This window comes from Gracilinanus agilis, chromosome 1 (genome assembly GCF_016433145.1).
Source record: "Gracilinanus agilis isolate LMUSP501 chromosome 1, AgileGrace, whole genome shotgun sequence".
NCBI lineage: Eukaryota > Metazoa > Chordata > Mammalia > Didelphimorphia > Didelphidae > Gracilinanus > Gracilinanus agilis.
The window spans coordinates 192,318,493-192,346,395 of record NC_058130.1 but is presented as its reverse complement, the minus strand read 5'-3'; the positions used below and the strand labels follow the sequence as shown (position 1 = coordinate 192,346,395).

Below are 27,903 nucleotides of genomic sequence, written 5' to 3'. Positions count from 1 at the left end.
AGACAGAATGGGCTATCTAAGATAAAAATCTGAGGCTCCTCTTTTGACTCAGTCTTTGATCCCCACCTTTCTTAGAATTCTTATTGGAGAGCTTTGAAGTGGCAGACCAACATCTACTGAGTTAATGATTCCTTTCCTTGATAATTGAGAAGCCTGAATCCTAACAAATGTTACTTAGATAAGAGTGCATATTCAGATTAGAACTGGCTCCTTTAGGATTTGACTGGTGAGCATCTCCATGGGGTATTTCCTCTCCCAGAATTATCCCCTACTAAGTTGGTGGTTGGAATTTGAGCATTTGTCTTTGCACCTTTACTCTTTAGACTTCAATGGGTTACGTGTGATTTATTACCCCTTCACAACTGTGATTCCTTTGTGTTCTTTGCTTGAAATCAGTATATAATAAACTCCCAAGCCCGCAGAATTCGGAACAGCATGGGCTAACCACTAGTCTAGTTGTTCTCATTTTCTTTCTCCTGCTTTAACCATCCTATGCCACCATGCTGCTCAGGACCCCAAAAAATCATATAGAGGCATGGCTCCCTATACTCATTGATCCCTTTTGGCTCTGGGAATGCTTGTGATGGAGCATGGAGCCATCATTAAATAAATGAGGTTCAACTGAAGCTTGTAATTAGACAAAATTATCACTGAAGATATTTGGATTGGATGTTGAATACTAGAAAATGAATGTAAGTCTAAGACTTTTAGAATAACCTGTACAAAAACAAAATGATTACCTCCCTACCTTGGGGGAATTGGGTTTCCCTTCATTAGAGATCTTAGAGCAAAGGCTAGATGCCTGACTTCCCATTAGTTGGTTGTAGAAGGGATTCTTATCTGGATATAGTTGGAATAGACAGGCTCCTAGATCCCTTCCAACTCTAAGACTATGATTTCCTGCTTACCCTATATTCATAAAGGTGACCTCTCTTAACTTCTATCCTTCGTTCCTACTTCTGACTTTTAGGATCAAGCAGAAAAAAGTAAGTCTAATCTTCTTTTCACATGATAATTTTTGAAATTTATAATGATACCTCTTTCTTCTCACTCTACCCCCTCCAGTTTTGCAAATCTTCTTGTCTTCAAGCTAAACTTATCCTCAAGTGGCAACTCAAGACCTTTCACATTCCTCATCATCCTCTTGCAATTCAGTCTACCAGAGCATTTAAAGAAGAATAGACATAGGCATAGATGTCTTCTGTCTTGACTGGGGTGGGGTTCCAGTTCCAGGGGAGTAGGGTCAGATAACTCCTTCCTGTAAAGGAGGGCCAGAGAGATTGCAGGTCCTATGTTTGTCTCATTCCTTGTAGAGTGATATCAGCATTTCAGGGATTGGGATGACAAGCCCTGGCAGATAGCTCGCTCTCTCTCTCTCTCTCTCTCTCTCTCTCTCTCTCTCCCTATACACCTATCTGAGATAGAAAGAGAGAGAGATGGATAGTTTGTTTAAATTTATGTATAAATCTGATTGGCACATTTCTAAGTCCCTTGGTGACTACTTATGGGAAAATAGGAATGTTAACAGGCTCTGTCTAGATGTGAACATACATAAGGGAAAGTGGAAACGATTCATTAATATATATTAGTATGGGTCCCCGACACCAGATGCTATAGTGATTCCTAGTAAAATGTGGGGAAAAGGAAAGTTTCCATCATGTACTTCTATTTAAAAATAGATTTTAAATAACTTTTGCTTTGAATAGACTATTCTCCCAAACAAATCTCCATAGTTACAGCTATTATGATTATTATTTTAACATTCTGAACTCTTTCCAGTCATCTTTAGTAGAAGAGAAGATGTGATGGAAATTTAATGTGCCAATGAAGAATAGACTGTGGCTTTAAGTGTTCATGTTCCCAGCTCCCCTTTGTTTTTATATGTTCAAACTGAGTTGCATCCTCTAGAGCAGTGATGGTGAACCTTTTAGAGATTGAGTGCTCAAATTGCAACCCTCACACACATGTGAGCTACCCCATTACCCCAAACAGGGGAGGGAGGAAGCACTCCCATTGGGCTGCTGGGCAGAGGAGAGGGTGAAGTGAGGAATGTCCTCAGGCACATGCAGCGAGGGGAAGGGGAGCAGCCCACTCTGGCACACATGCCATAGGTTTGCCAACATGGAGCTAGAGAATCAGCCTTGCCTCTTATTCTATCTACTTCTCACTGGAGATTTATTCCCCCCCTTAGCAAGAGAAAATACAAGGAGATAAATTGTAGTAATAGAAGGATGGACCAAGGCAAAAAATAAGGAAAAGCAAGATCCCAGGTAGTAATTTTACTTACCCTATATGTAAGGATGGGATTTGTGCAAGGAGGATGGGACCAAAGGAGCAAGAGAAGGCAGTTGCTGACATTTGCTGATAGTTGAGACAGGGGAGGATTCTGGGATTTTCTCCGAGGAAGAGGAGAGAGGACAGGTCTTCAGGCAGAGGACTGGGAAGAGGGAGGAAGAGGACAATCCGGCTCGGATCCAGTCCTGAGGGCTTGCTGAGGATCTTTCTTTTGGAAATTGAAACCTTGATTGCCTGATCAAAGCCTTTCCATCACATCTCACCCATCAAGATTTCAACAATTTTGGGAGCAATCTCTTAGTTTCCTTCACCCATTACCCAACTTTGCTGAGAGACCCTTTTCTGTCAAACCTTACAATTTTAGAAAAGGATAGAAACAGAAAAATAGATATAGAAATAGGAGAATGGGTGAGGGGAGAAGCTTAGGAGTGGGAACCACTAAGGTTCCCACTTAAGTGATGGACTCCATAGGAATAGTTAAAGGGGCACCCCAAAATCCCTCTGCCCTTCACCACTTTCCCTAATCCCTGATTTGTGAATAATAAAAAAGCCATTAAACAGTCAGATAGTGTTCCAGAGTGCTGAGAGACAACAAGGAAGAGGGGAACCACAGCTTGGTCTGGCTGTCTCCATCTTGAAGTCAGACCATGCTGTGAATTTAACTGATTGGGGGGAGGTTTGCGTGAACCTCGTCCTTATTTAGGATCGGATTGGGGTACCACATACCTCCTCTTATAGGAAGCCTTGCCCCCAGCTCCTGTGGGGTAGCAGGACCATTCAGGTCACCCAGTTTCGAGGTGACACCCCTTTAAAGTTTCCTAGTGTATATTTGGCCCCAGGGGAGTGCTGGAAGAAAGACTCACCACACAGACTTTTTCTATCTCCCTTTTATGAATCATCCACGACTGGCCCTCTTTATTATTATATATATGACAAGTGAGAGGGAAAATTGCTTAAGGAACATAGCAGATGGCAAGAGCTATTTTAAGACTACACTGTAAGGGACCTAACATGTATGTTGAGACCTGTATATAACATCTGTTTGTTGAATCCCCTACTTACATAAGCAATATATGTTGAGTAAATATTCCACATATCATTAATAGATGTATACGGAGTCCCACATGTAATTTGTATGTGAGCAGATTTATATGCATCAAATGCAAAATATATAGGTGACTGACGATGATCTCTAAGCGATGCTTGGGTCTTTCAGAGAACACCATTTGGGAAGATTTTCTTTAAAGACACCACCTGGCCTCCCTCTGCTCCAAAAGTATGACATGAAGTTTGACTCACCTACCCCAGTAGTGTGATCCCCTTTTGGACCCGTGTAGGATGTGGGTGTTTCTCCTCTCCTTCGATGCCAGCTGCTCCGGTTTCTTCTTTCTTGAGTAAATGTACATTCATCTTGCTCAAAAGTGCATTCCCCTGGTGGGGGCGGAAGCATCTCTATGAGGAAACAGCAGGGTTGGTGACTGCTTCAACCAATTTCCATAAATATGCATTCAAATGCCTACAGTAGGAGATCTATTTATAAGTGCTGCAAGATGATATTTCATGCACATGGTCGGGGAGCTATTCTATTTTCTTGACCATTTATACTCCTGCCTAGAAAGCCACATCTTCCTCCTTTATGTGGTACACCCCCTGATACATTTATGTGTACATAGACATACATAATCATAAAGCATGCATGTACACATGTATGTGCATTCACATACCTTCTTTTCTACTTTAAAGTACAGATGTGACTCTATAATATTTGACTAGTAAGCCAGGCTTACCAAACTATAATAGCACAGTGCCTGGCACAAAGTAAGGACTATATAAATGTTAATCATTATTATTGTTATTATAACTTACAGGCTCCTTTAAGAAGAAGACAAAATATGGCAACAAACTCACGCTATAGCTTGGACTCATCATGATTATTTTCTTTGGGGATGGGGATCAATCCTGCAGAATATGGTTTGGGGGAGGGTCCGATAGGGTTAAGAGGGGATCGTAGATTCAGTGTTTCCCATGATCTTCCCTGGACTCATTTCCCCTTGTTAACTGGATTCTATTACTTAATGCATTATCTGGGATCAAGGGATAACAGCAATAACAACAACAATAATAATTAGAGTTAGTATTTATATTGGGCTTTGTGGTTTGCAAAGCACTTCACAAATATTAACTAATTTGATTCTCGCAGCATCTCTAAGAAGTTGATATTATTATCCTTTTTTTTTTTTTATGGATGAGGCAGCTGAGATCAGAAGAGTTAAAGCAACCTGCCCAGGGTCACCCAGATGGTGTTTCAGGCTAAATAGAAACTTGGACTTTCCTGATGTCAAGTGCAATATTTTATTCACTGCATGGCTAGGACATAACTGGAAGAAAAAGGCACTAAAAACATGGCTGCCTTTGTGGGAAAGAGAGATGGATTGTAAGGTACAGTCCTACTTATTGAAACACAAAGATCAGGTGCTTCCCCCTGCCCTCTAACTTTTTAAGATTTCCTTCTTCTTGGGGCAGCTAGATGGTTTAATGGATAGGGAGCCAGGACTAGAAACAGGAAGTTCTGGGTTCAAATGTGGCTTCAGATATTTCCTAGCTATGTGATCCCGGGCAAATCACCTAACCTCATTTGTCTAGCCCTTAACACTCTTCTGCCTTTGAACCAATATTTGATATCAATTTTAAGACAGAAAATAAGGACTGAAAAAAATAATTTGAAGAATAAGGCTTCTGAGGTCCCTTCCAGCTCCAAATCTATGGTGCCATTTTATAATCTTGAGGTCAAGAACTGTATGGGTTGAGAAACCCTCAGTGAATTATGATCTGGACCAGTGGAGGGACTAACTAACAACAAAGAGATCACAGTTCCACAAAGTATTTTGAGTCACAGCTATATGTTTCCTCTTGTATGTTTTAGAAGCATATAATTATTATGCAAAAATTAAGATTGTGATATGATCCTAGCTGTATGATTGGAAAAGGTGGTTTATAGGGCAATCTACATACTGCACCGGTACCCACAGCATGTGAGAAGAACTACAGGAAAGCCTCCATTGGGAAGAATCCAAGGATCCATGGAAAAATACAGACAAGAAGGTATAGATGGTCTGTATTGTCTGACACAGTATTCTTACTGGTGAGAATAACTCTGTATTAATAATTTAGTGAATGTTGTTCATCTGTTTTAGTTCTGTGTGATTCAAATCCACTTGAGTTTTCTTGGCAGAGATACTGGAATATTTTGCTATTTCCTTTTCCAGATCATTTTATAGTAAAAGAAAACAAGGCAAACAGGGTTGATTGACTTGCCCAGGGTCACACAGCTGGTAAGTGTATGAGGCTAGATTTGAACTCAGGTTTTTCTGACTCCAGGCCCAATACTCTATCCACTGTGCCAGCTACCTGTCCTAACTGAGGGAATGTAACAGTGTAAATGACTCCTTTCCTCACAAGTTAGAAGACAGCACTGACATAGAAATAGTAATAGTGAGTTTCTGAAAATAGATTTCTCAGTCCTAGTCTTAATATGGCTAAGACACAAGAAGAGAATTGAAAAGTGGAAGGCAGAGAGCGGAACTGTCTAAAGAATGGAAATAACTATAAGTCTTACCAGTAGACCGACAGTTTCCCAGCTGTACTGTTATATCGTCCAGTGCTACAAGTCCACAGTCCCAAAAGCTTTTACACCAACTCATGAAAACAACCTGTAAATCACAAGCACAAATATCCATGAATTCTCTTGTGAAAGATGCAAAAACTTGAATAGCTGAGGGTTTTATTATAGTATTCGGAGTATTTAATCAAACTGTAATGAACCCTTGATTGTTTTAAATAGCATAGTAATGATTGGTGCCATTTGTCTTGGACCCTGGAAAACATGAGATTTCTCCCCTCCCCTCGCTTTCAAACATATTTACCTTTATAATTATGTTTTGATTAGGTCTAATATTTAAACTAGTTTGCATTCATTGTCACATACTACAGTTAGATCCTAATTAGTGCAAATATGAATCTTGTGAAGTGATTACTTTATTTGAATTTGCACTACATATTTCCACTGGGCTGGAACCAATCATGTTTTACATAATTATAATTTTGAATAGTGCAAATGACCACATCATAGGACTCATCATTAATTTGCACTAGTAGTGACATAATTATATAGGACACTGTGAAGAGCCAGGCAAGAAATGAAGTGGTGGTGGTGGGGGGGAAGGCAACATATAAAAATGTCTCACATACAATCCACAAAGTCGCTAATGAAAAGTTAACTTTTCTGTGGGCATTTTTCAAAGGGTTTTTAGACAAATACTATTGATTTTTGAAAAGCATATTCTCACACATACTTTATTCATCCTGTGCACACCCTCGCCTGAGCTTGCTATCAGGGGACATTCTCCACTTTCAAAGATAAAAATCTGTGTCTAGAGATAGAACCTCTTGATTGAAAGCCCGAATGCAGTTACAATTTTGTCAGGATACACATTTTTATCGTTACAGGTGAATGCAAACTTATCTGTGTCACAATTTATTAAATTCATTGTGTTGGAGAGAGAAGCGCCTTGGATTACCTTCCATTAGGCTGTTTTTAAAGCCAATTTTTCACATGGAGAATGCTGGAAGGACACTCTACAAAAATGAACATGAGGTGACAGCACATGTTCAATCCTATAAGTCATTCTCTGAATAAAAATAAAACAAAGAGAAAGGAAGAAACAGCAGAATATAAAAGTGGATTGCTACTTTAGATCTTAAGTATGGCTGCCTTTTTTTGGTGGGTCCTTTTGCACATTGATCGTTAGATCCTTTGGGACCTTGGTGCTTTAAAAAATAAAATTTGGGGCTTGAAAAATTGGATGAGTATTTATAACCAAGGGTCAGCTTGCAATTATTAAAAAATACGAAGTTCTTAGTTAAAGAGCTTAGGGAATTGAGGGTTTCACCCAAGAGTTGCTTTTTTTAAAGGGCGTGATTGAATTTTCTGCATTCAATAACTAGATTATAAGGACAGCTTAGCATTCTAATCATATATAATCATACTTTTTCAATATTTCCAAAAATATAACTTCACTGGTATAGGGACCGCTCTCCCCCTGCTCCTGTCCCATATGCCACAAAAGACAATTGCGGCCATGGCATTACAAGGCATAGTAGACAGTTTTGTAAGTCATTGTGCTCATAAAAAAAGAGTGTCAACTGGTGACCATGTAGAATTCTGGTCGTGGACTTCTCTGATTTTAGTCAATCTGGTCCTCAAATGGTAGATCAGTCAATAAGCATTTAATAAGAAGCTATAATATGCTAGGCACTGTGCTAAGCAAAAAGAAGTAAAAAAACAAACAAACAACAATTCCTCCCCTCAAGGAACTCACAGTCTAACAGGGTAGATAAGCAAAGAAGGTAGGTCTAAACATGCTATATTCAGGATTACAAGAAAATAATTAATAGAAAAAAGATACGAGAACTGAGAGGTTGAGAAAGGCTTCCTATAGAAGAGGCAATTTTAGCTGGGACTTGAAGGAGTCCAGGAAGGTCAGGAGGTAGAGATGAGGAGGAAGAACATTCCCTGCATACAGGAAAGGCAGAGAAAATCCCCAGAGCAGAGAGATGGCGTGTCTTGTTCATGGAGGAGCCAGGAGGCCAGTGTCACTGGACTGAGGTGTATGTGGTGGAGTATAAGGTGTAAGAAAATTGGAAGTGTTGGAGCAGTACAGAAAGGTCGATTATGAAGGACTTTGAATGCCAAAGAGAGGATTTTGTACTTGATACTTGAGGTGATCAGGAGCTGCTGACCTTTATTAAGTTGTGTGTGTGTGTGTGTGTGTGTGTGTGTGTGTGTGTGTGTGTGTGTGTGTGTGATATAGTCAGTCTGACCTGTAGCTGTGGATGCAGAAAATGTCACCAGAACCAATCTGAAAGCCTTGTTCTTTTGATGGAATCTGTTACCCTTTACATTCACTGGTGTCTTCAAGAATATAGTTATTTCCATGCCATGTTGAAGTGGCATAAGAGCACATTATCCTAGATTGATGATGATGTTAAAAACCAGCATTTATATAGCACTTTAAGGTTTTCAAAGCACTTTACTTATGTTTACTTAAATTATCTCATTTGATTCTCACAATACCTCTGTGAGGTAGGTACTATTATTAGCCCTGTTTTACAGAAGAGAAAACTGAGCTGTCATTAGATGGGGCCTCTACTGAGAATTTTTTAAGCTCAGTATATACATTTATGGAGAGGTAGCACAGTGTAGCAGATTAGAGAGCTTGCTTAAATCAGAAAGACTTGGATTCAAATCCTACCTCTGACATGTATTGACTGTGTGACCTTGGACATGTAACTCAACCTCTCAATGCCACAGATTCTAAGTTTCAGAGAAGGTATTGATTTGCATACATAGAGAGAAGTTTTATGTCAAGAGTTCTTCATACCGATGAAATCAATCACAAGACAGGCCTTACACATACATCTTTCATTATTAAAGTTTGAGTAAAATTAACCAGAACCATAATTTATTAAATTAATGATCATATAAATGACAGTTTCAAAAAGCATCATTTGCACAGTCCAATCTAGTTGCAACTCAAATTGTGTTGACTGAGAACTGATGGCCATTGTCCAATCTTGGAGGCTTTCCAGTGGACCCAAATCATGGTTTCTGACATCTCCCGGCCTTTTTTTTTTTTTAAGAACATAATAATCTGTAGTTCTCCAGGAGTATTAAACTCTACTCATGCAAACGCTTCATGGCTTACAACCCAAGTATTTAGATATAAAATATTTAGAAATATACAGAACACAGAACTAATATTCCAACCCCCTTAGTGATTCATGGTACATTGAAAAGAATGAGATTATAAGCCCAAAACACTGAGCTTCAATGACTCTGCCAATGACTTCCTACTTCTAAGGGCAAACTCAATACAAGGAAATGGCAGGATGTCACTAGCACATCACCAGGCCAACAAGTGTGACTTATCTATATATGCTTAACAAACCAGTCTATTAATGGTTCTCTCTAAAACATAATCCACAAATGAAATCAATCACAGGCCACTTTTAAACTTTGGCTGTGAGCCTTAAACAAGAGCAGTCTGCTGGCATTGCATCTTTCTGGCACTGAATTCTATTGAAAAAATGCATAAACAAGATTAGTTTGTTTAATTACTAGAACTCCATCCCTGCCTACCTCTTTGCAGTCTGGTTCTACTGATGCCTCCATGTTACACAGTGTGCTTGAAGAGGCAAATCATTTGAAATGCCTGGGCCTAGCTGAGGCCATATGGAAAGATTTCCTCTTGATTCTGGGAAAATATAACTATGGCTAATATGGGGTCAGCCATAGGCTAAATTTCTTATTTATTGTATTTTTGATAAATACATTTTTTGTTTCTATTTAAGTCATTTTTCAAAACTTGGTTCTGGTCCCTAGTGTCTGGAATACTTTCCTTAAATAATCTAAATATACAAGTATATGTTTATAAAAGGTTAAGGTAGGAGAGAAGGTGAAGAATTGAGAATTTGATTCCCCAGAAGTGCAGCTTTATTTCATGAAAGACCTTCAGAAGTTTTATGCTAATTGAATTCTTATAAATTGGTTGAGTTTAAATTTACCAGGTGATCTTGTGCTTTAAAGAGGCCCTGCATTCAACCGTTTAATGAACTCTTTTTCAAAGGAATAAAAATCATTTAATATAGTTCAAAATTTCTTTGCATTGGGTTCTTTAATTAGGATGCATGTATAATTATTTTTTTGCATAGTCAAATGGAACTTTTATTGAAGGAAATTTTTTTGAAGGAAATGTACATGCAAAACAGGCCTTTATCACATTAATAAATGAACATTACTTAAATTTCCCAAATAAAAATGGTAACAATATTGACTATAGACATATTAGGGACATCAAACACAAAGATATTAGCCTATGGAACATCGAAATCCAATCAGATTATCTGATCAGGTCTACAACTTTTTTTTATTAGAACTCACTGTGAAATTCATTGATTATTTTCATTAGAACAAAAAATAACAACACTAAATAATAAATAGTCCTCTCTACCACACTAAAATAGATTCAATCAAAATTAAATTATCCATGGTGGCAAAATATGGGGATAGTATGGAGAGTTCAATAAATACATGAAAGATTAGTGATTTGGTTGATAATATGGGATCTGTCACATAGTGTGTTTGTGTGTGTGTGTGCATGCATGCGTGTCTGTGTCTTTTGTACTTATATTTATATAGTGATGTTGTTGTTTGTCCTTTTTTCGAAGAGGACCAATGACATCACAGAGAGATGTCTTGACTTTTGGGTGAATTGGATTTAAGCTAGGCAGAATTGCACAAAATTGTTAGTTTCATTCTCTCTTTTAGAGTCACCGAAATCCAGTGGTGAGACAAAAGTCAAGATGACTGACTATGGCTTGGATGCAGTGGATGCTCTTGGTGTCTGGTGTCTGACCAAGCTCTAAGAGCTTTGCCTATATCAGTCACCTTTGTGGCTAATGGAACAAACTGTTCTGATCTGCCTCTTGTAGCAGGGAAAGTCTTCGCATACCTGGGGTAGACAACCCGCTAACTCACGTTTGAAGTCTTTGGTTACCTTCAACCTGTTTTAGCCCACCTGACAAGACAGTTTTACTAGGGTGTGACCACAGTACATGCTATAGTTTTTTAGAGCCATGAGTGAGAGTTGGGTGACAGGTTTACACCAAAGGTGGTTGAGAAGCCCTGAAAAGGGCTCTGAAAGCCCTTGTACCCTTGCACTATTCCTCCCAAAACATCTTGTATATCTCCTATGGTGATACATATATCTATCAATACACACAAAAAATATATACACATAAACCTACACATACATAGATCTTACAAATGCTATGCAAATGTTAGCCATTGTTACTATTACTATAAATCTCTCCACCAAAGCAAATTCAACCATCTTTTAGAGGGGTTTTCAGGAATTGTCTAAGGCTTAGAGAAGTTATGACTGGTTACACAAAGGACATCACAGGCAGGGTTCCAATATACTTTTTCCTGATTCCAAGTTCAGCCATCTATTTACTATACCAAGCCGTCTCTCTGAAGAATTGACTGAGATCAAAGGATTATAATGTTGGAGCTAGAAGGGACATTAGAAATCATGTAGACACATTCTCTCAATTTTGATGAGGAAACTGAAGACAAGTTAAGTGACTTCCCCAAAGTCATACAGGCAACTCGAACCCAGTAAGGGTGAGGAATGGATGGGGAGGGGAAGGAGCCTTTTTGAGATGATCTGTGGATTTCAATGCCTTCTTCTTCCAAAAGCTATTTACCAGAACATCAATATTAAAACTAATTAGTTTTAATGCCTCTTTCTTTACCTGTATTCCCTAATTTGGTGGTTTGCCATTCAAATTTAAAAAATATGCAAAAGACTTGGAACCAGAGGGGAAAAGGAATAAGTGCAAAATAAATTTAAATAACTTAAGAACTGAAGAACTGTCCCCTAGACCAGTGATGGGCAAACTTTTTTTTTTTTTAAATTTTAAACCCTTAACTTCTGTGTATTGACTTATAGGTGGAAGAGTGGTAAGGGTAGGCAATGGGGGTCAAGTGACTTGCCCAGGGTCACACAGGGGCAAACTTTTTAAAGAGGGGGCCAAAGGAAAGGAAATGCTCATCTGTCAGTCTGTTTCTAAGGCAGTTCTTACGAAGTTACATTGTATTACATCCTACTCATTGTATTTGTCAGATTAGGAATAATGTCACTAGGTGGGATAGAACATTTCAGGGGGCCACATCTGGCCCGAGGGCTATAGTTTGCCCATCACTGCCCTAAACTGTTGTTTATTTTTGCCAACTTTTATGCTCTTGTTGACTGCTGAAGCTAGCTTTGAGTATTTCTCATCTTTTTGTTTCCGAGATAGGCAGTGTGGTATAATTGATAGAGTGCTGGCTTTGGAGTCAGGAAGACTTGAATTTAAATCTCATCTTTGATTCTTTTTTTTAAGTCTTACCTTTTGTTTTAGAACCAATACTATGCATTGGTTCCAAGGCAGAAGAGTGGTAAGGGCTAGGCAACTGGGGTTAAGTGACTTGCTCAGGGTCACACAGTGAGGAAGCGTCTGAGACCCCATTTGAACTCAAGACCTCCCATCTCTGGGCCTGGCTCTCTCTACTGAGCCACCTAGCTGCCCTTATACCTTTGATTCTTCCTAGTGTCTTCTCTGATATTCAGGAAACTAAGAATTTCCTGGAAAAAAATAGGAGGGAACCACATGGACTTAAGGGCAGCTAGGTGGCATAGTGGATAAAGTGCTGTCCCTGGATTCAAGATGACTCATCTTCTTGAGTTCATATCTGGCATCAGACACTTACTAGCTGTGTGACCCTGGGCAAGTCACTTAACCTTATTTGTTTCACTTTTCTCTTTTATAAAACGAGCTGGAGAAGGAAATGGTAAACCACTCCAGTATCTTTGCCAAGAAAATCCCCAATATGTCACAAAGAATCAGACAAGACTGAAATAACTGAATAACAACATGGGCTTTTAGAGTAATATATTACCCCCAGACTTAAAACAAGCTAGCTAAAAATTAGATTACAAATTGGAAAGCAGTTAATTGGTATAGTAGAGAGAGCACAGAATTTGGAATCAGGGAGGCTTGTGTTCAAACCCTGCTTCAGACAGTTGGCATTGTATGACCTTGGCTAAGTCACTTAGCCTCTCTCAGTCTCAGCATCTTTACAGAGATATTAGGAAGAACAAATAGGTAGCATATATAAAATGCTCTGTAAACCTTTGAGCACTACATGAGCTATTATTATCAAAGGGGAATAAAATCTTATTTCATATTATTCCCTTTGCTCTCCTTTAAGAGGATGATTTACTCATTGGAAATATTTTGGTAACAGATGACATGAAAGAATTGACCGTGTGTTCAAGAACTGATTATTTCCAGAGTCATGTATGTATATGAGGGTGTGTACAAGAGATGTGCTAATCTATGCAAAAAACCATCAACAAGATTTTAATTGTATCCACCCAAAGTCCCAAACTGTGATTTTACTGATACCAGTCAGAGCTTCTTTTTCCCGAGTGTCTGCTTGGGCAGAGAGAGCTGATTTTCACTGACCCAACTCAGTCATCTCTTTCCTACATGCCCAAATTCATTAATACCAAAACTTAAAAACAAACAACAAGTCCCAAACAACCTGATTTTCTGGATTAGTAGGAAGAGGTCTAGATTTGGATTGAGGACTTCTCTTCAGAACTTGGTTCCTCTAATTACTCCTTGTGAGATCTTCAGCAAGTTACTTGACCTTTCCGGCTCTCAGTTGTTTTATTTTTTTTTTTACAATTTTATTTTTTTTTTACATTTTATTATAAAATGAGGAAGGGGCAGCTGGGTGGCTCAGTGGATTGAGAGCCAGGCCTAGAGATGGGAGGTCCTGAGTTCAAATCTGGCCTCAGATACTTCCTACCTGTGTGCCCCTGGGCAAATCACTTATCCTCAATTGCCTAACTCTTATCACTCATCTACCTGGGAATCAATACACAGTATTGATTTCAAAAAAGAAGATCAATTTTTAAGAAAAAGAATGAAAGAAGAAATTTAAACTTCCTGATTCCAAATCCAGCACCCTGTCCATTAAACTGCACTGCCTTGCCTGGGAAACAAGTAGAAGAGGAACAGACAAAGCTAGGTTCAGCAGTCAGCTACAGTCAACTAAGGCATAAAACTTGGCAAAAATAAACCAGGTCTAGAGATGGGGAGGTCCTGAGTTCAAATTTGATCTCGGATGCTTCCTAGCTGTGTGACCCTAGACAAGTCACTTAACTCCAACTGCCTAGTCTTTAACACTTTTCTGCCTTGGAACTCATACTCAGTATCCATTCTGACATAAGGTAAGGGTTTTGGGCTTTTTGTTTTTGTTTTGTTTTTTTTGGCCAATGGGAAATTAGGGCTAAATTAAGGGTTTTTATCCTGAGGACTATGAACCTATTAAGAAATATTTTGATAATGATTTAAAAATAGTTTCCTTTGTAATCCTACATGTTTTATTTGATGCAGTTAATAACATTATTCTGAGAAGGGGTATGTAGATTTCACCAGACTGCCAAAAGGGCCCATAACACAAAAAAAGTATTAAAATTACTCCTAGATTAGATAACATCTAAAATCCCTTCCAACTCTAAATCCTGTAATTAGATGGGTAAGATCCTGTAAAACCTCTCAACTATCAAAGACGTGTCCACGGTTACCAAGGGTTTGGTTCTTGAACCTAACATTGGGCTTCAATTGAATTTTTTAATACATTTCAAAGACAGCTTAAGGTTCCCTTAAATATTGTTAATAAATAGGCTGTTTTCTGGCTTGGTTATAAATGCTTTACAACCAGTGTTCCCAGTTAAGCTTCCCTGTCCAGGCCGAGCAGCTGTTTTTCACCATCCAAGCATCAGTATGGGAGGGAAGGTTTTCAGAAAAGGCCATCCATCTTTAGAGAGGAACATTCCAACCCATGTGCCAATAATACCAGAAAGTGCAGATGTCCACAAAGCAAACAATGTTAAGTACCTGAATCCCTTGCCAATTTACCAAACAGTTTGATTCTGAGTTACTTTTTCATTCTCCTCCCAATGAGGTTACACATCTTTTGAAAACACATGCTCAGGAAAGAACTTGGCTTCATTGACTAAAGACTTCAGAGGATAATTCTTTAGGAAATTACTATAATCTATCCAGTAAAAAGTTCAGTGTCTTGTAATTAAGACATTATTGACACAAACAGTTGCAGCCTATGCCATCCATCCTGAGAACATTCACTTAACTATTTAATCATAAGGCAAATGAAGATAAAATGATCCCATAAAAAAGAACAAAAAACAAGACCCCAGTATTCACAGCTAAGGAGCTTATGTTTTTGTGAAGCAAATGTAAAGCAGAGATAAGAATACATTTAGAAGGGTAAGCTCAAGTTTTTCCAAGTTCTCGGTGGTAAGGATGTGTTTTTAGACATAGTGGCTAGATTGTAATAACATGCCTTTTACAAATGTGTGTTTGGTTTCTAGATACCACAGAAGGCAATTTGAGGATGTATTTTAAAAATAGACCTTTAATTGACCAATGCTTAATTTGGTTATGCTTTTCCTTTCTTCATAGGTGCATTTGGTATAGTTCAACATTTGGCTTTGAAAAGCAACAAAAACTGATCAGCTTCCAGCATTCCCTAATGTGGATGCCTCTCTGTACTAGTACTCTTCCACATTTTGGGTTAGAAAGGTCTTGATGATATTCCATAGGCCTGTGGCTGAATTTTCCCATAGCTTTTTTAGTCTGGCTTCCCTATTTTCAAGTAAACTATATGTTTTAGCATAATATAAACCAACTTTCTTGACTCATTTGGCTTTTGAAGCCAGCATTCCCTTCACAACCTATAGTAGATATGAGGGCTGCTATTTCAATTAATAGTATAATCCAGCAAGTTTATAGGCAAAGCCATAGAATCAGAGAATTGGGAATGATTTTAGGAATTTAGAATTGTAGGAATAATTTAGTTAGATGTAAGATCCTATAAACCTTTCAAATATTGAAGACTTGCCCATAGTTGTCAAGGGGGTGGTTCTTGAACATGAAAGAAAAAGTGGTCGGAGAATTTAGGTTCTTCATTCATTCATTTATTCAATAACCACTTATTAAATCCTTATTATGTGTCAAGTAGTATGCTAGGCCCTGGGAAAACAGAGGGGAAAATGAAATAATCCCTATACTCAAAGAGTTTAAATACTATGGGGAAAGACTAACATGCTTTATTGTTATTGTTCAATTGTGTTTCAATAGTGTCAGACTCTTAGTGATCTCATTTAGGGTTTTCTTGGCCAAGACAATGGAGTTGGTTGCCATTTCCTACTCCAGCTCATTTGACAGATGAGGTATTGAGGTTAACAAGGTGAAGTGACCTGCCCAGGGTCACACAGCTAGTAAGTGTCTGAGGCCAGATTTGAATTCAGGAAGATGAGTCTTTCTGAGTTCAGGTACAGCAACACTCTCTCCACTACACTAACTAATTGTTGTAAAACAATAGGTACACATATGTAAATACAAAATATGTATAAAATGAATTAAAAGTATTTTGGGGGAGGGGAGTGCACTAATGTCTGGAGTGATTAGGAAATAGCTTATATAGAAGGTAACACTTTAGCTAAGCTTTGAAGGAAGCCAGAGATTCTAAGTCTTGTGCCATAGGTGTCTCCACATTCTCTCCTTTTAGTCTCTTCTTAACCCCTTCTATCTGACTTGGAAATTCATTATTCCACCAAATTTGCTCTCCAAAATCATTAGTGATCTCTTAATTGCCATATCCAAAGGCCTTTTCTTAATCTGCATTCTCCCTGGCCTCTCTGTAGCCTTTGACACTGTTGATCATCCTTTCCTCCTTAATATTATCTTCTCTTGAGGTTTTTGGGACACCACTCTCTCCTGCTTCTCCTCCTTCCTATCTGATCACTCTTCACTCTCTTTTCCTGGATTGTCATCTAGATCATGCCCTCTATAACTATCCCACAAGGTTCTGTCCTGTGACTTCTACTTCTTCTACACTACACTACTCTAGTTCTTCTACTATTTCCTCCCTACTGCTTCACTTGACGAGCTCATTGGTTTACATGGATTTAATTCGCATCTCTAGGCATATGATTGTGAAATCTTAACTATCCTATCCCAACTTCTCCAAGTATTTTCAATCTCTCATCTCTAGTTGTTTTTCAGATATCTTGAACTGGATGACCAATAGAAATCTTAAACATGGCATATCCAAACTAGAACTCATTATCTTTTCCCCTAAATCCTCCCCCTCTCCTACCTTATTCATGTCTAGGGCAACACCATCTTCCTAGTCTCTCAACCTCACAACCCTTAGAATCCTGGATTCCTCACTATCTGCCAGTCCAACTTATACGAGCCAAGACCTATTGATTTTACCTTTGCACCATCTCTCCAATATATTTTTTTCTTTTGTTTGACATTGTTATAACTCTAGTATAGACCTTCATCATCTCATACTTGAATGATTGCAATAGCCCAGGTTTGATTGTTCCCAGTTCCCACCCCCCCACCTCTGTTCTGTCCTCCATTCAAGCCATTAAAGTGATTTTTCTTAAGTTCAATCCTCACCAAATTATCTTCCTATTGTAAGGATGGGATTTGTATAAGGGGGATGGGACAAAAGGAACCAGAAGAAGGCCATTGGTGACAGTTACTGACAGTTGGACCAGAGAGAATTCTGGGAAAGGTTCCGGAGAAAGAAGGAGGAGGAAGGACATCTCTGATCCAGTCCTGAGGGCTTCCTGAGGATCTTTCTTTGACATTGAAACTCTGATTCCCTGTTCAAAGATTCCATTGCATCTCACCCAGCAAGACTTCAATCATTGAGTCAGATAAGTGTTTGGACTTCATTTGGGGAGCAATCTCTTAGTCTCCTTCTCCCTTTACCCAACCTTGCTGAGAGACCCTTTCTGGTCTAACTTACAATTATAGAAAAGGATAGAAACAGAAGGAGAAGGGACAAGGGGGAAGAAGCTTAAGAGTGGGAGCCATTAAGGTTCCTACCTAAGCGATGGACTCCATAGTAATAGAGAAGAGGGCACCCCAAATCCCTCTGCCCTTTACCCTTTTCCCCAATCCCTGAATTGAGATTAATAAAAGCCATTCATTAGTCAGATAGTGTTCTGGAGTGCCTGAGAGACAACAAGGGAGAGGGGAACCACAGCTTGGTCTAGCTGCCTCCATCTTGGAGCCAGACCACCCCCTGTGAAATTGACTGACCTCAGGGGAGGCTTGAGTGAACCCTGCCTTCATTCAGAATCGGATAGGAGTACCACATATCTCATCTTATAGGGAAGCCTCGCCCCCAACTCCTGTGGGGACTGTGCACAACCATCCAGGTCACCCAGTTTCGGGGTGACACCCCCTCAAAGTCTCCCAGAGTATATTTGGTGCAAGGAGAGAGCTAGAAGAGAGTCTCACCTCATAGACTCTCTCTCCCCTCTATCATAACATTGGTTGCTGGATCTTTTTAATTATTATACTATTCAATAAACTCCAGTGGTTCCCTGTTTCCTCCTGGATCATATACAAAATATTCTGTTTGGTATTCAAAGCTCTTCATAACCTAACTTTATCCTTCTTTTCCAGTCTTCTTACACCTTACATTCTATCTATTTGATCCAGTCACACTGACCTCCTGGGTATTCCACAAACAAGACACTCCAGCTTTTTGTTCTGGCCATTTTATCTGGCTGTTGCACTATGCCTGGCATGCCCTCTTTCCTCATTCCCACATTCTGGTTTCCCTGGCTTCCTTTAAGTCCCAATTAAAATCCTTTACTCTCTGGAAAACTTTTCCCAATCTTTCTCTGTGTAAATTATTTACTATTTATCCCGCAAGTAGCTTGTTTATATACATTTGTTTGTTTGTTGTCCTCTCTCATTAGACTGTCCACCCCATTATATTGTTAAGCTCCTTGAGTAGGGATTGCCTTTTGCCTCTTTTTGTATGTTCAATGCTTAGCATAGTATCTGGCATATAGGAGGTCCTTAATAAATGTTTGTTTATTGATTGATCCAAGAGCAAAGGTGAGGATGGAGAATAATCCAGACATGGAGGATGACCTTTGCAAAGGCAGAGAGAAAGACAGGAGATAGAATGTTGGCTCAAATACTGAGTGATTAAAGAGGAATAATGAACAGTAGTTCTGGAAAAGGTAGGTTATAACTAGATCTAAAAGGCTTTAAATATCAAATAAACAAGTTTGCATTTTATTAAAAAGCAATAGAAAATCAATGGAGCTTCTTGATCAAAGGACAAACGTGGTCAGACACTGCTTAAGGAATGTCAAGTTGCAGTAGGATATAAAAGGTAAGGGCAGGATAGCTAAGTAGTATAGTGGATTAGAACAACACATCTAGTTGGAAGAGCTGGGTTGAAATCTGGCCTTAGACTAGTGATGGGCAACCTTTTGAGCTTAGTGTGTCAAAATTCACCAAAAAAACGAGTATAACTTGGGTGATGCGTCACTTCGAGAAAAAAACATAATTTCGTGATATTTATAGTTTAAATAACAAAAGTGTATAATTGTAATATATAATTGTATTTAATAAACCAGAAAACTAATTATTTAAGTTACCTGCTTAGTGACAGTTGTTTTGGTCTACAGACCTCCAGCACAGAGTGTCTACACTACACTATAGCAAATGTTTCCTCCTCAGCATGCAGCCCCATACTTCTCTGTATGCGGCCGCATGTCATCAAAAATGGCTATGCATGTCATAGGTTTGCCATCAGGGCCTTAGATACTTCCTAGCTGTGTGATCCCAGGCAAGTCACTTATCTCTAAATGCTTAGCCCTTGCCACTCTTCTGACTTAGAACTGATACTAAAACAGAAGATAAGGGTTTCAGAACAAACAAACCAACCAAACCAAGCAACAACAAAGAAGATAGGGGTAGCTAGGTGATACAGTAGATAGAATACTGGGCCTGGAGTCAGGAAGACATCTTCTTGAGTTAAAATCTGGCCTCAGATCCTTACTACCCAAGCGACCCTGGGAAAGTCACTTAACTCTGTTTGCTTTAGTTTTCTCATCTGTAAAATGAAGAAGACCCCAGTTCAAAGCCACACTCACACTTCCTACCTGTATGACTCTTGGTAAGTCACTTCACTTCTGTATGCTTTAATCCACTGGAGAAGGAAATGACAAACCACTCTAGTATTTTTGCCAAAAATAACCAACAACCCAAAAAACTGCATGGACACTAGTGGCATGCTATGGTCTACAGGGTAGCAAAGAGTCAGGTGCAACTGAACAACAAACAAAAGATACGGCGGATAAAAGAGACCCCAATTCAAATTTTGTGGGGAAAGTCTCAGACTATCAAGGTGTTTGTTTTTTTTTTTTAACCTATTACTAAAGGAATCTCCAAGATAGTCTTCTCTGATTCTCTTGGCCTTCAGTGCTTGGTAATTCAGAATGTAGTTGTCATCAAATGAAGTCTTCCACCATAGCCCAAGTTGGTGACAATTTTTACCTTCTCAGACCCTACATGATATTTTATTTTGCTCCTCTCTAAGGCAAGTAAACTGTATTATTGGGTATTCGTGCTGTCTGTCTATGTCCCGTGTCCTTGATGCATTGGGTGTCAGAGTGATCAGAGTGAGAGCTGGAAAGGAGTGCTGAGACCCTCTCCTCCAACTCGCTCATTTGACATTTGAGGAAACTGAGATTCAAGAGTCACGGAATAATTGCAAGTATTCTTTTACAATTGTCCTGGAGAAAAGGGAACATGTGTTAAAAATAGCACTATGAAAAAAGGAACCTTCCTCTATCTACTTCCGTGCCTTGCACACAGTAGATATTTAAGAAATACTTCTTGAATTGTATCAAACAATGGATCCCAGAAGGCAAGGTAAAGCGGGCAACCATTTATGTTACTCGTGCCTAATTCTAACTCTTGCTTTTGTTCCTCAGGAAAAATTATTGTTGGAATAGAAAAAGAGGCTGAGGAAAGAAGTCTGACTACTGAGATATAGCCCAAAGGGATGAAAACGAGAAGAGGTTGTAATCCAGGGCCATGGCAACACTGATACAGAGGAGTGAGGAGGAGGTATGGCTGGCATGCTGCCACCATAAAAGAATGCCATCTTAGGTAAGAAAATTGCATAAGACCAACCATAATTTCACTAATACTTGCCACTCCCCTTTTTCCTATGTTCTCCATTATGCTTGGTTTTAGACCAGTGATGGGCAAATTTTTTAAAGAGGGAGCCAAAGGAAAGGAAAAAGAAAACTTTAGGCGGGCCAATATAATTTACTAAAAAATAACAATGATACATTTTACAAAATTCTTGTATTTTTTGTGATACTAAGCCCTATAAATGACTGAAAGATTACGAAGGTGAAGATCTGTATCTGGCCTGTGGGCTGTAGTTTGCCCATCACTGTTTTAGACCATTGCTTTGGACTCCATTCTTCCAATGACTGTTTTCTTTGTTTTGCTTAAACCCTTACCTTATGTCTTAGAATCAATACTGTGTATTGGTTCAAAGGCAGAAGAGTGGTAAGAGCTAGGCAAATGGGGGCTAACTGCTAAGGTCACATAGCTAGGAAGTGTCTAAGGCCAGATCTGAACCCAGGTCTCCCACCTCCAGGCTTGGCACTCTACCCACTGAGCCACCTAAGTGCTCCGGGTTTTGTTTATGCTTGATACCTTTTGGCTTTACCTGGTGTATCCTCTGATTTACTTTCTATCATCACTATGTATAATACATATTCCCTTTTCTCTAGGATGGTTGTAAAAGAATACTTCCTATGATTGTGTGACCATGGGCAAAAAACATAACCTCTTCAACCTCAGTTTCTTTAGATAGAAAATAGAACTGGATTAGAGGGCCTCAGTGTTCCTTTCTACCTCCTAAGACCTCAATGCTTCTTACTAATTCAGTTCTTGAAATATGCCCCATAGTTATTCCCTTCCCATTGGACCTCTGGAGACCATACCTTGCAGCACTGGCAAACCTTTAACCTATTTGAGTGCCCAGAGGGCGAATCCAAGCCCTCTGAGAGCCGCCACATTACTTGAGAGAGCTGAGGGAGAAAGTGCTTGCTTTGGGCGGCTGGACAGAGGGATGGGGCATGCAAAAATGTCCTCAGGAACTGGGAAGAGGGGGAACAGAGTGTGTCTTTGCCAATGCTGCCTTGAAGAAATGAAGCCACCCATCTTTGGCACTCTCACGTACTGGCTATCCTGTTTGTGGAGAGCCTACTCGTCAGCAGAACTTCCTGATCCACCATTTGGGGTTTTCTTGGCAGAGATTCTAGAGTGGTTTGTCATTTCCTTTTCTAGCTCATTTTACAGAAGAGGAAACTGAGGCAAACAGGATTAAGACTTAGGTGGCACTAGACCTGATTAGGCTTCACCTTGCCATATGCTCTGCTGCCAAACACGTATCACCCACCTTCTACTTCTTGCTTTGGGAATTGTAATGAAATCAATAAAAGCATTTGTTTCCGGAAAGGGGGTACTAATCAATCGCCCTGTGGCTCAACTCATGATTCTTGTGACTTCTTCCTTAGCCTCTGCTTTTCCATAAGGGTTGTCTTCTATTGAAATATAAGCTTTAGGAAAAGCACTTTAGAGGCTGCATAGAGAATGGATAGGAGGGTGGAGAGGCTTGAGGCAGGCAAAGCCACCAGCTGGCTACTGAAAGAAGCCAGGCATGAAGTGATAAAGGCCTGTGTTAGAGCTCGTGGCAGTCTAGGGACTGTCTTGCTACTGTATTTATGTCCCCAGTGCTTATCATACTGCTCACACATGCTCAGCACTTAGCAAATGCTTTTCTTTCACTCACTCATTCATGCATTCATAATGTATAGCTTGCAGATGTGTTTATTTGTAAACACCTCTACGTATATGTAGATATTCAGTCGTTTCAGGCATGGCCCCATTATGGAGTTTTCTTGGCATAGATACTGGAGTGATTTGCCATTTCCTTCTCCAGCTCATTTTATAGATGAGGACACTGAGGCAAACAGAGTTAAGTGACTTGCCCAGGATCACACAGCTAATAAAACCAAATTTGAACTCAAGTCTTCCTGACTCCAGGTCTGGCACTCTATGCACTATGCCACCTTGCCGCCCAAATGCAGACATACTGTGCGCTGTTTTTGCATATTAAATGATAAGGATGTAAAAAACATACACATATACTTAAAGTAGAGCACATGTAGAAGGCATGGAACATGCTAGCATAAGTTCTCACTGGACTGGAATGCATTTATCTTCATCCTTAAAGACTCCATCAATCTTTATCAGAGACTAGGACAAGCTGTTTATTCCAACCATAATTTTATCTATAAACAGGAACACACCATTTTCTCTGCCATGCTGTCTCTGAAACTTACAAGTTGCTTTTTTGTTTAGTTGTTTCAGTTGTGTTCAACCACTCATGACCCCATCTGGGGTTTTCTTGGCAAAGATACTGGAGTGGTTTGCCATTTCCTTCTCCAGCTTATTTTACAGATAAGGAAACTGAGAAAAATAAGATAAAGTAACTTGCCCAGAGTCACACGACTCGCAAGGTTCTGAGGCCAGATTTGAACTCAGGAAGATGAGTCCTCCTGACTCCAGGACCAACACTGTCCACTGTGCCACCTAGCTGACAAGTTGATGTCCTTGGACAAATATAGTTCCCTCATTTCCCCTTGCTTTTTTTTTTTAAGTTTACCTCCATATGAATAACTAGATTCTTGTCATGATGGACTGCTAGAGTCTAAAGTGATATAGTCATAGTCCATCAGCCCTTCTTTCTTCAGCCTTTGCTTCCTTTCAGGCCATCTTCTTTTTCTACCTACTTACTCCTGATGGGTCCCTTTATGATGGCTTGAAAGGATTATAACTTTGAGGGAGGAAAAGTGGACATTTCCTTCACTGATATTAAAAAAGCTTGGAAAGGGGAGTTAGTCACGCTCAAACTTGAACATATGGTCACCACACACACCAAGTGATGTGATGTGTCATTCAGTAGGAATCTAGTCTGGCTTCTCTCATTAGCTTGCAATCAATTGTCAATTGTACTCTCTGCTGAAAAATCAAGGCCCCTCTATCAGGGACTTGTCTCTCCTCTTTTGGTGTTTCCCGAGAGGTAAAAAGATTTAATTTAGAACCATCTGATAACTACTTGCTACATTATTAAAAGCCTTTGGAGAATACAGAATAAAGAGTCTATGTGGAGAATACAGAATAGAGTCTGTGGGCAAAATAACAATACTACCACAAAGTGGAAAGGCAACAATTTAGGAAATGAATGTGCTAAGAGAAGCTGATCAGGAAAAAAAGTATATTCATTAGGATGTCAAGGCAGATCTTGTATGGACAATCTGAAGGGAGATATTTAAAGAGGAAACTCATTTTTAAGAACTCAAGTATGAGTCCATTAACAAAAAGTTTACCTTTTGGCAGGAAGGGATTATGTCTTAGCTTTTTAACAATGACAAAGAAATATCTAATGAACAAAATTGGGTAAGAGAAACAGAAGGATAAATAAAAAAGTCAAACATGGAACAATTGCAGTACCAAATTTTGTAACTGGGAAATAGCAATAGATACACCACATCCGTTTTCTCCTTTAGAAAATGAGGGAATTAGACTAGATTGTTTCAAAAGTCATTCTTACCTCTAAGTGTATAGGGCTACTATAGATCTAGTATCTATATCTATATCTATGTCTATATCTATCTATCTATCTATCTATCTATCTATCTATCTATCTATCTATCTATCTATCTATCTATCTATCTATCTATCTATCTATCTATCTATCCATCCATCCATCCATCCATCCATCCATCCATCCATCTATCTATCTATCTATCTATCTATCTATCTATCTATCTATCAATCAATCAATCAATCAATCATGGAACTCTAGGATGTAGAAGGTTTAATTTTGCTTCTAACCTTTTTAGGAGGACCTAAAAAGCAGGTGGGTTATAGAGATACTGGTATGGGGAGGGTCATTTTTGTTTGATTCTCTTGCATGCTACTTGACAACCTGGTTAAAAAAAAGTGGGGAAAATGTAGGGCAAACTTGGACATCATTTCATCTCTTCTTTTGCATCTAGGCTGGCCAAGATATTTCTTTAGGTTATCTTTGGGAATATACAAGGGAAGTGAGTTGTAGATATGTCAAAATTGCCCCTCAGCTCTCTCCTGATCTGCCAAGTGTGTTCTGGTGCCATTGAAATCTCCCCTAGTGAATGATGGAGGGGATGGAAGAGAATGAATTCAGGGAGATGAACACCACCTAACATTCTCTGTTTCTCTGTGTGTGTCTGCCTCTCTAGTGACCCAGGACCTGGCGCTGGGATCCATCCAGTGCTTTCTTTCATATATGGCTCTTTGTCTGAATACTGGGGTTGGTGCTGAAGATTGTCATCTCAATTGACAGATGCTATTCTTAATGCTCTTACCTGTTTGTGCTGTGGTAAAAATTCTCTCCTAAAAGTCTTTGTGTTTGTAAAACTTTTAACTCACCAAAATGCTCATATATTTCAAAGTGCGTGTGCTTTCAGTCCATATAGCTACAGAGTTTGGGTCCTACCTGTCAATTGTGAAAGATATCAGCAACTACTAGGATCTGGGTATTGACAATAATAATTGAATCTAATTCATTCCTTATTCTAAAAGTGTATAAAAGAAGATAAAAGGCAGTATGACTAAATAGAAGGCTGGCCTAAGGGTCAAGATGATCTGGGTTCATCATCTATCATATAACGGCTTTGTAACTAGGAAAGGCATTTAACCTCTCAGTGCTTCAGACAACTTTCTAAGATTATAACTTGTAAAGCAGGTATATTTGTATTGGAGACAAGGTGTTTCTTCATGGAGCCTTTCTCATACCAATGAAATCATAAGTCTGGACCAAAAATAAAACATAAAGAATCATATAGGACAAAGGCAATAATAATGGGAATATTGCTCACATGAATTAATATGCTTTTCAAAATCCAGGGGAATTGAATTTCTATGTAAGGCTGAGGTTGGTCTTGCAATAGCAGCTACAATTCAAAGAAAGGCTTATGTAATCAATAAGACAGGAATTTCAAGTCATGCTAATTGGTCTCTCAGTTCTATTCTCTCACAAACCCAGTTGTAAAATCGAGTGGAATTGTCATTTGGGGACAGAAAATGTCAATAAATGTTGAATAGGTAAATAAAAGAAAATGATTGGAGATTGACATAGCTGGGGTTTTTTTTGGTGTGTGTGTGTAGGGGGGGGGGGTCCTTTATCCTTAATTTCATTGATATGGGGAAGATGAAGATCAGCAATTCACCTTAGAGGTGCCAGATAGTATTGAGGGATTAAGTGATTTGCCCTTGGTCACACAATTGATACATGTCAAAGGCAAGATTTTTGAATCCAAATCTTCCTCATTCCAATGCCAGCACTCTATCCATTAAACTGTGGAAGCATATTAAAAACCTTCTTTGGGGTTCCTGTAGGAATTTATTTATTTTTTCATAAATGAATAGTCTTATAAAACCAAAACCCCAAAACATATACCCAAATAAACAAGTACAAAACGGTATGCTTTCATCTGCATTTCTACTACGACAGTTCTTTTTTCTGCAGGTATAGATAGCACTTCCTCAGGAAATTTAAAGAAATAATTAATTTTGCCCTTTAAAGCCCTTTAGAGACTTCCAGGAAAAGCACCTTGAAAAGATTGGCAGGAAGTTAAAGACTAAAATCCTTTTTTTTTTTCCTTTAGGGAAATGGATTAAGGATGACTCCAAATATATTCAACTAAAGAATATCTTATTTACACCACTGTTTTCCTTCCTATACTTGGTTCTAGTAGTGATTTGATTATTGATCCAGTTAAGGGAAGTCTTGATTCCTTTCCATCTGAACTGAATGGCAAGCTAACACTCACCCTTCTCCACTGATTAAGAGAATGGAGGCCATCTCTTTGTTTAATTCCACAATAAGGAAGGAGAGCAGTTCAAGAGGATTGGGATAGTGATGTGTTTGCTCAGTTCTAGAATATTAACTCAGACTCTATTTTAAGATAAGTTTTCCTTGTTTAATATTCCTATAAACATAACCTAAAGTTGTTTTGGGGCTGAGTCATGTTGGAAGGCATAAAGAAACTATACCAGATAGACATCTCTCTTTCCAAGCTAGAAATGGCTTGGATATAGATTAATGTTAAATTAAATGAAATTGTTTCTGGGAGATTTGAGCCTAAAATCAGAAGACATAGTATTATTATTATTCAGTGTGTGTATTCAGTGATAAGTATTGACAAACTTATCTGTCTCTTATTTATACCTATTATAGTTAGTCTCTTGATGAACATGGACTTTAAAAGACACTATGAGTGGGGCAGCTAGGTGGCTCAGTAGATAGAGTCAGGCTGGGCAATGAGAGGTCCTGGGTTCAAATTTGACCACGAACACATCCTAGCTGAGTGACCTTGGGTAAGTCACTTGTCCTCAATTGCCTAAACCTTAGGGCTCTTCTGTCTTGGAACCAATACTTAGTATTGACTCTAAGACAGAAGGTAAGGCTTAAAAAAATCCTATGAGTGAAGACTAGGCTTACCAAATTTAACCGACTTGTGTTAAAATATAATCCCACTCAAGGGAATATATTTCCTTTTTCATTCTTCAGTATTATGGGGCTTCATTGTATATTGAATGATACCATAATACTTGGATGGACTTGTCATCTTACCAGTGTGGGTGCTCCCTTAGCACTACAAAACATAAGTCATATATGTAATGTCTTACATTAACAAATATAAGTCGTATATAATCACGTATAGCATATGTGATTATCCATAAGAATCTAGTCAACTCTTCTGGGTGTTTTCTGAAGTGAGTTCCTTAACCCAGGGAGAATTTCATCTACTTTCATGTCTACAAGACCGAGGGATCAAAAAGTGAGTAGCTAGATTGAGCGGAAAAGAAATTTATGAATTCACTAAGGAAGTCTGTTTTAGCTAGTAGAAGCATCCATTTCTTAGGGTACAGTTTGGATTTGTAGAGCTT

General features: G+C 38.9%; 1 protein-coding gene across 1 annotated transcript in view; it reads right to left on the bottom strand.

The window, feature by feature from the left end:
• Positions 1–27,903, bottom strand: part of MAMDC2 (MAM domain containing 2) — a 246,321-nt gene that overhangs the window by 33,168 nt on the left and 185,250 nt on the right. The window contains exons 10-11 of the mRNA XM_044657367.1: positions 5,912–6,005; positions 3,595–3,747 (exon numbers count right to left, since the gene is read on the bottom strand). Coding sequence (XP_044513302.1) covers positions 3,595–3,747; positions 5,912–6,005 — 247 coding nt within the window. The remainder of the gene's footprint in view (positions 1–3,594; positions 3,748–5,911; positions 6,006–27,903) is intronic.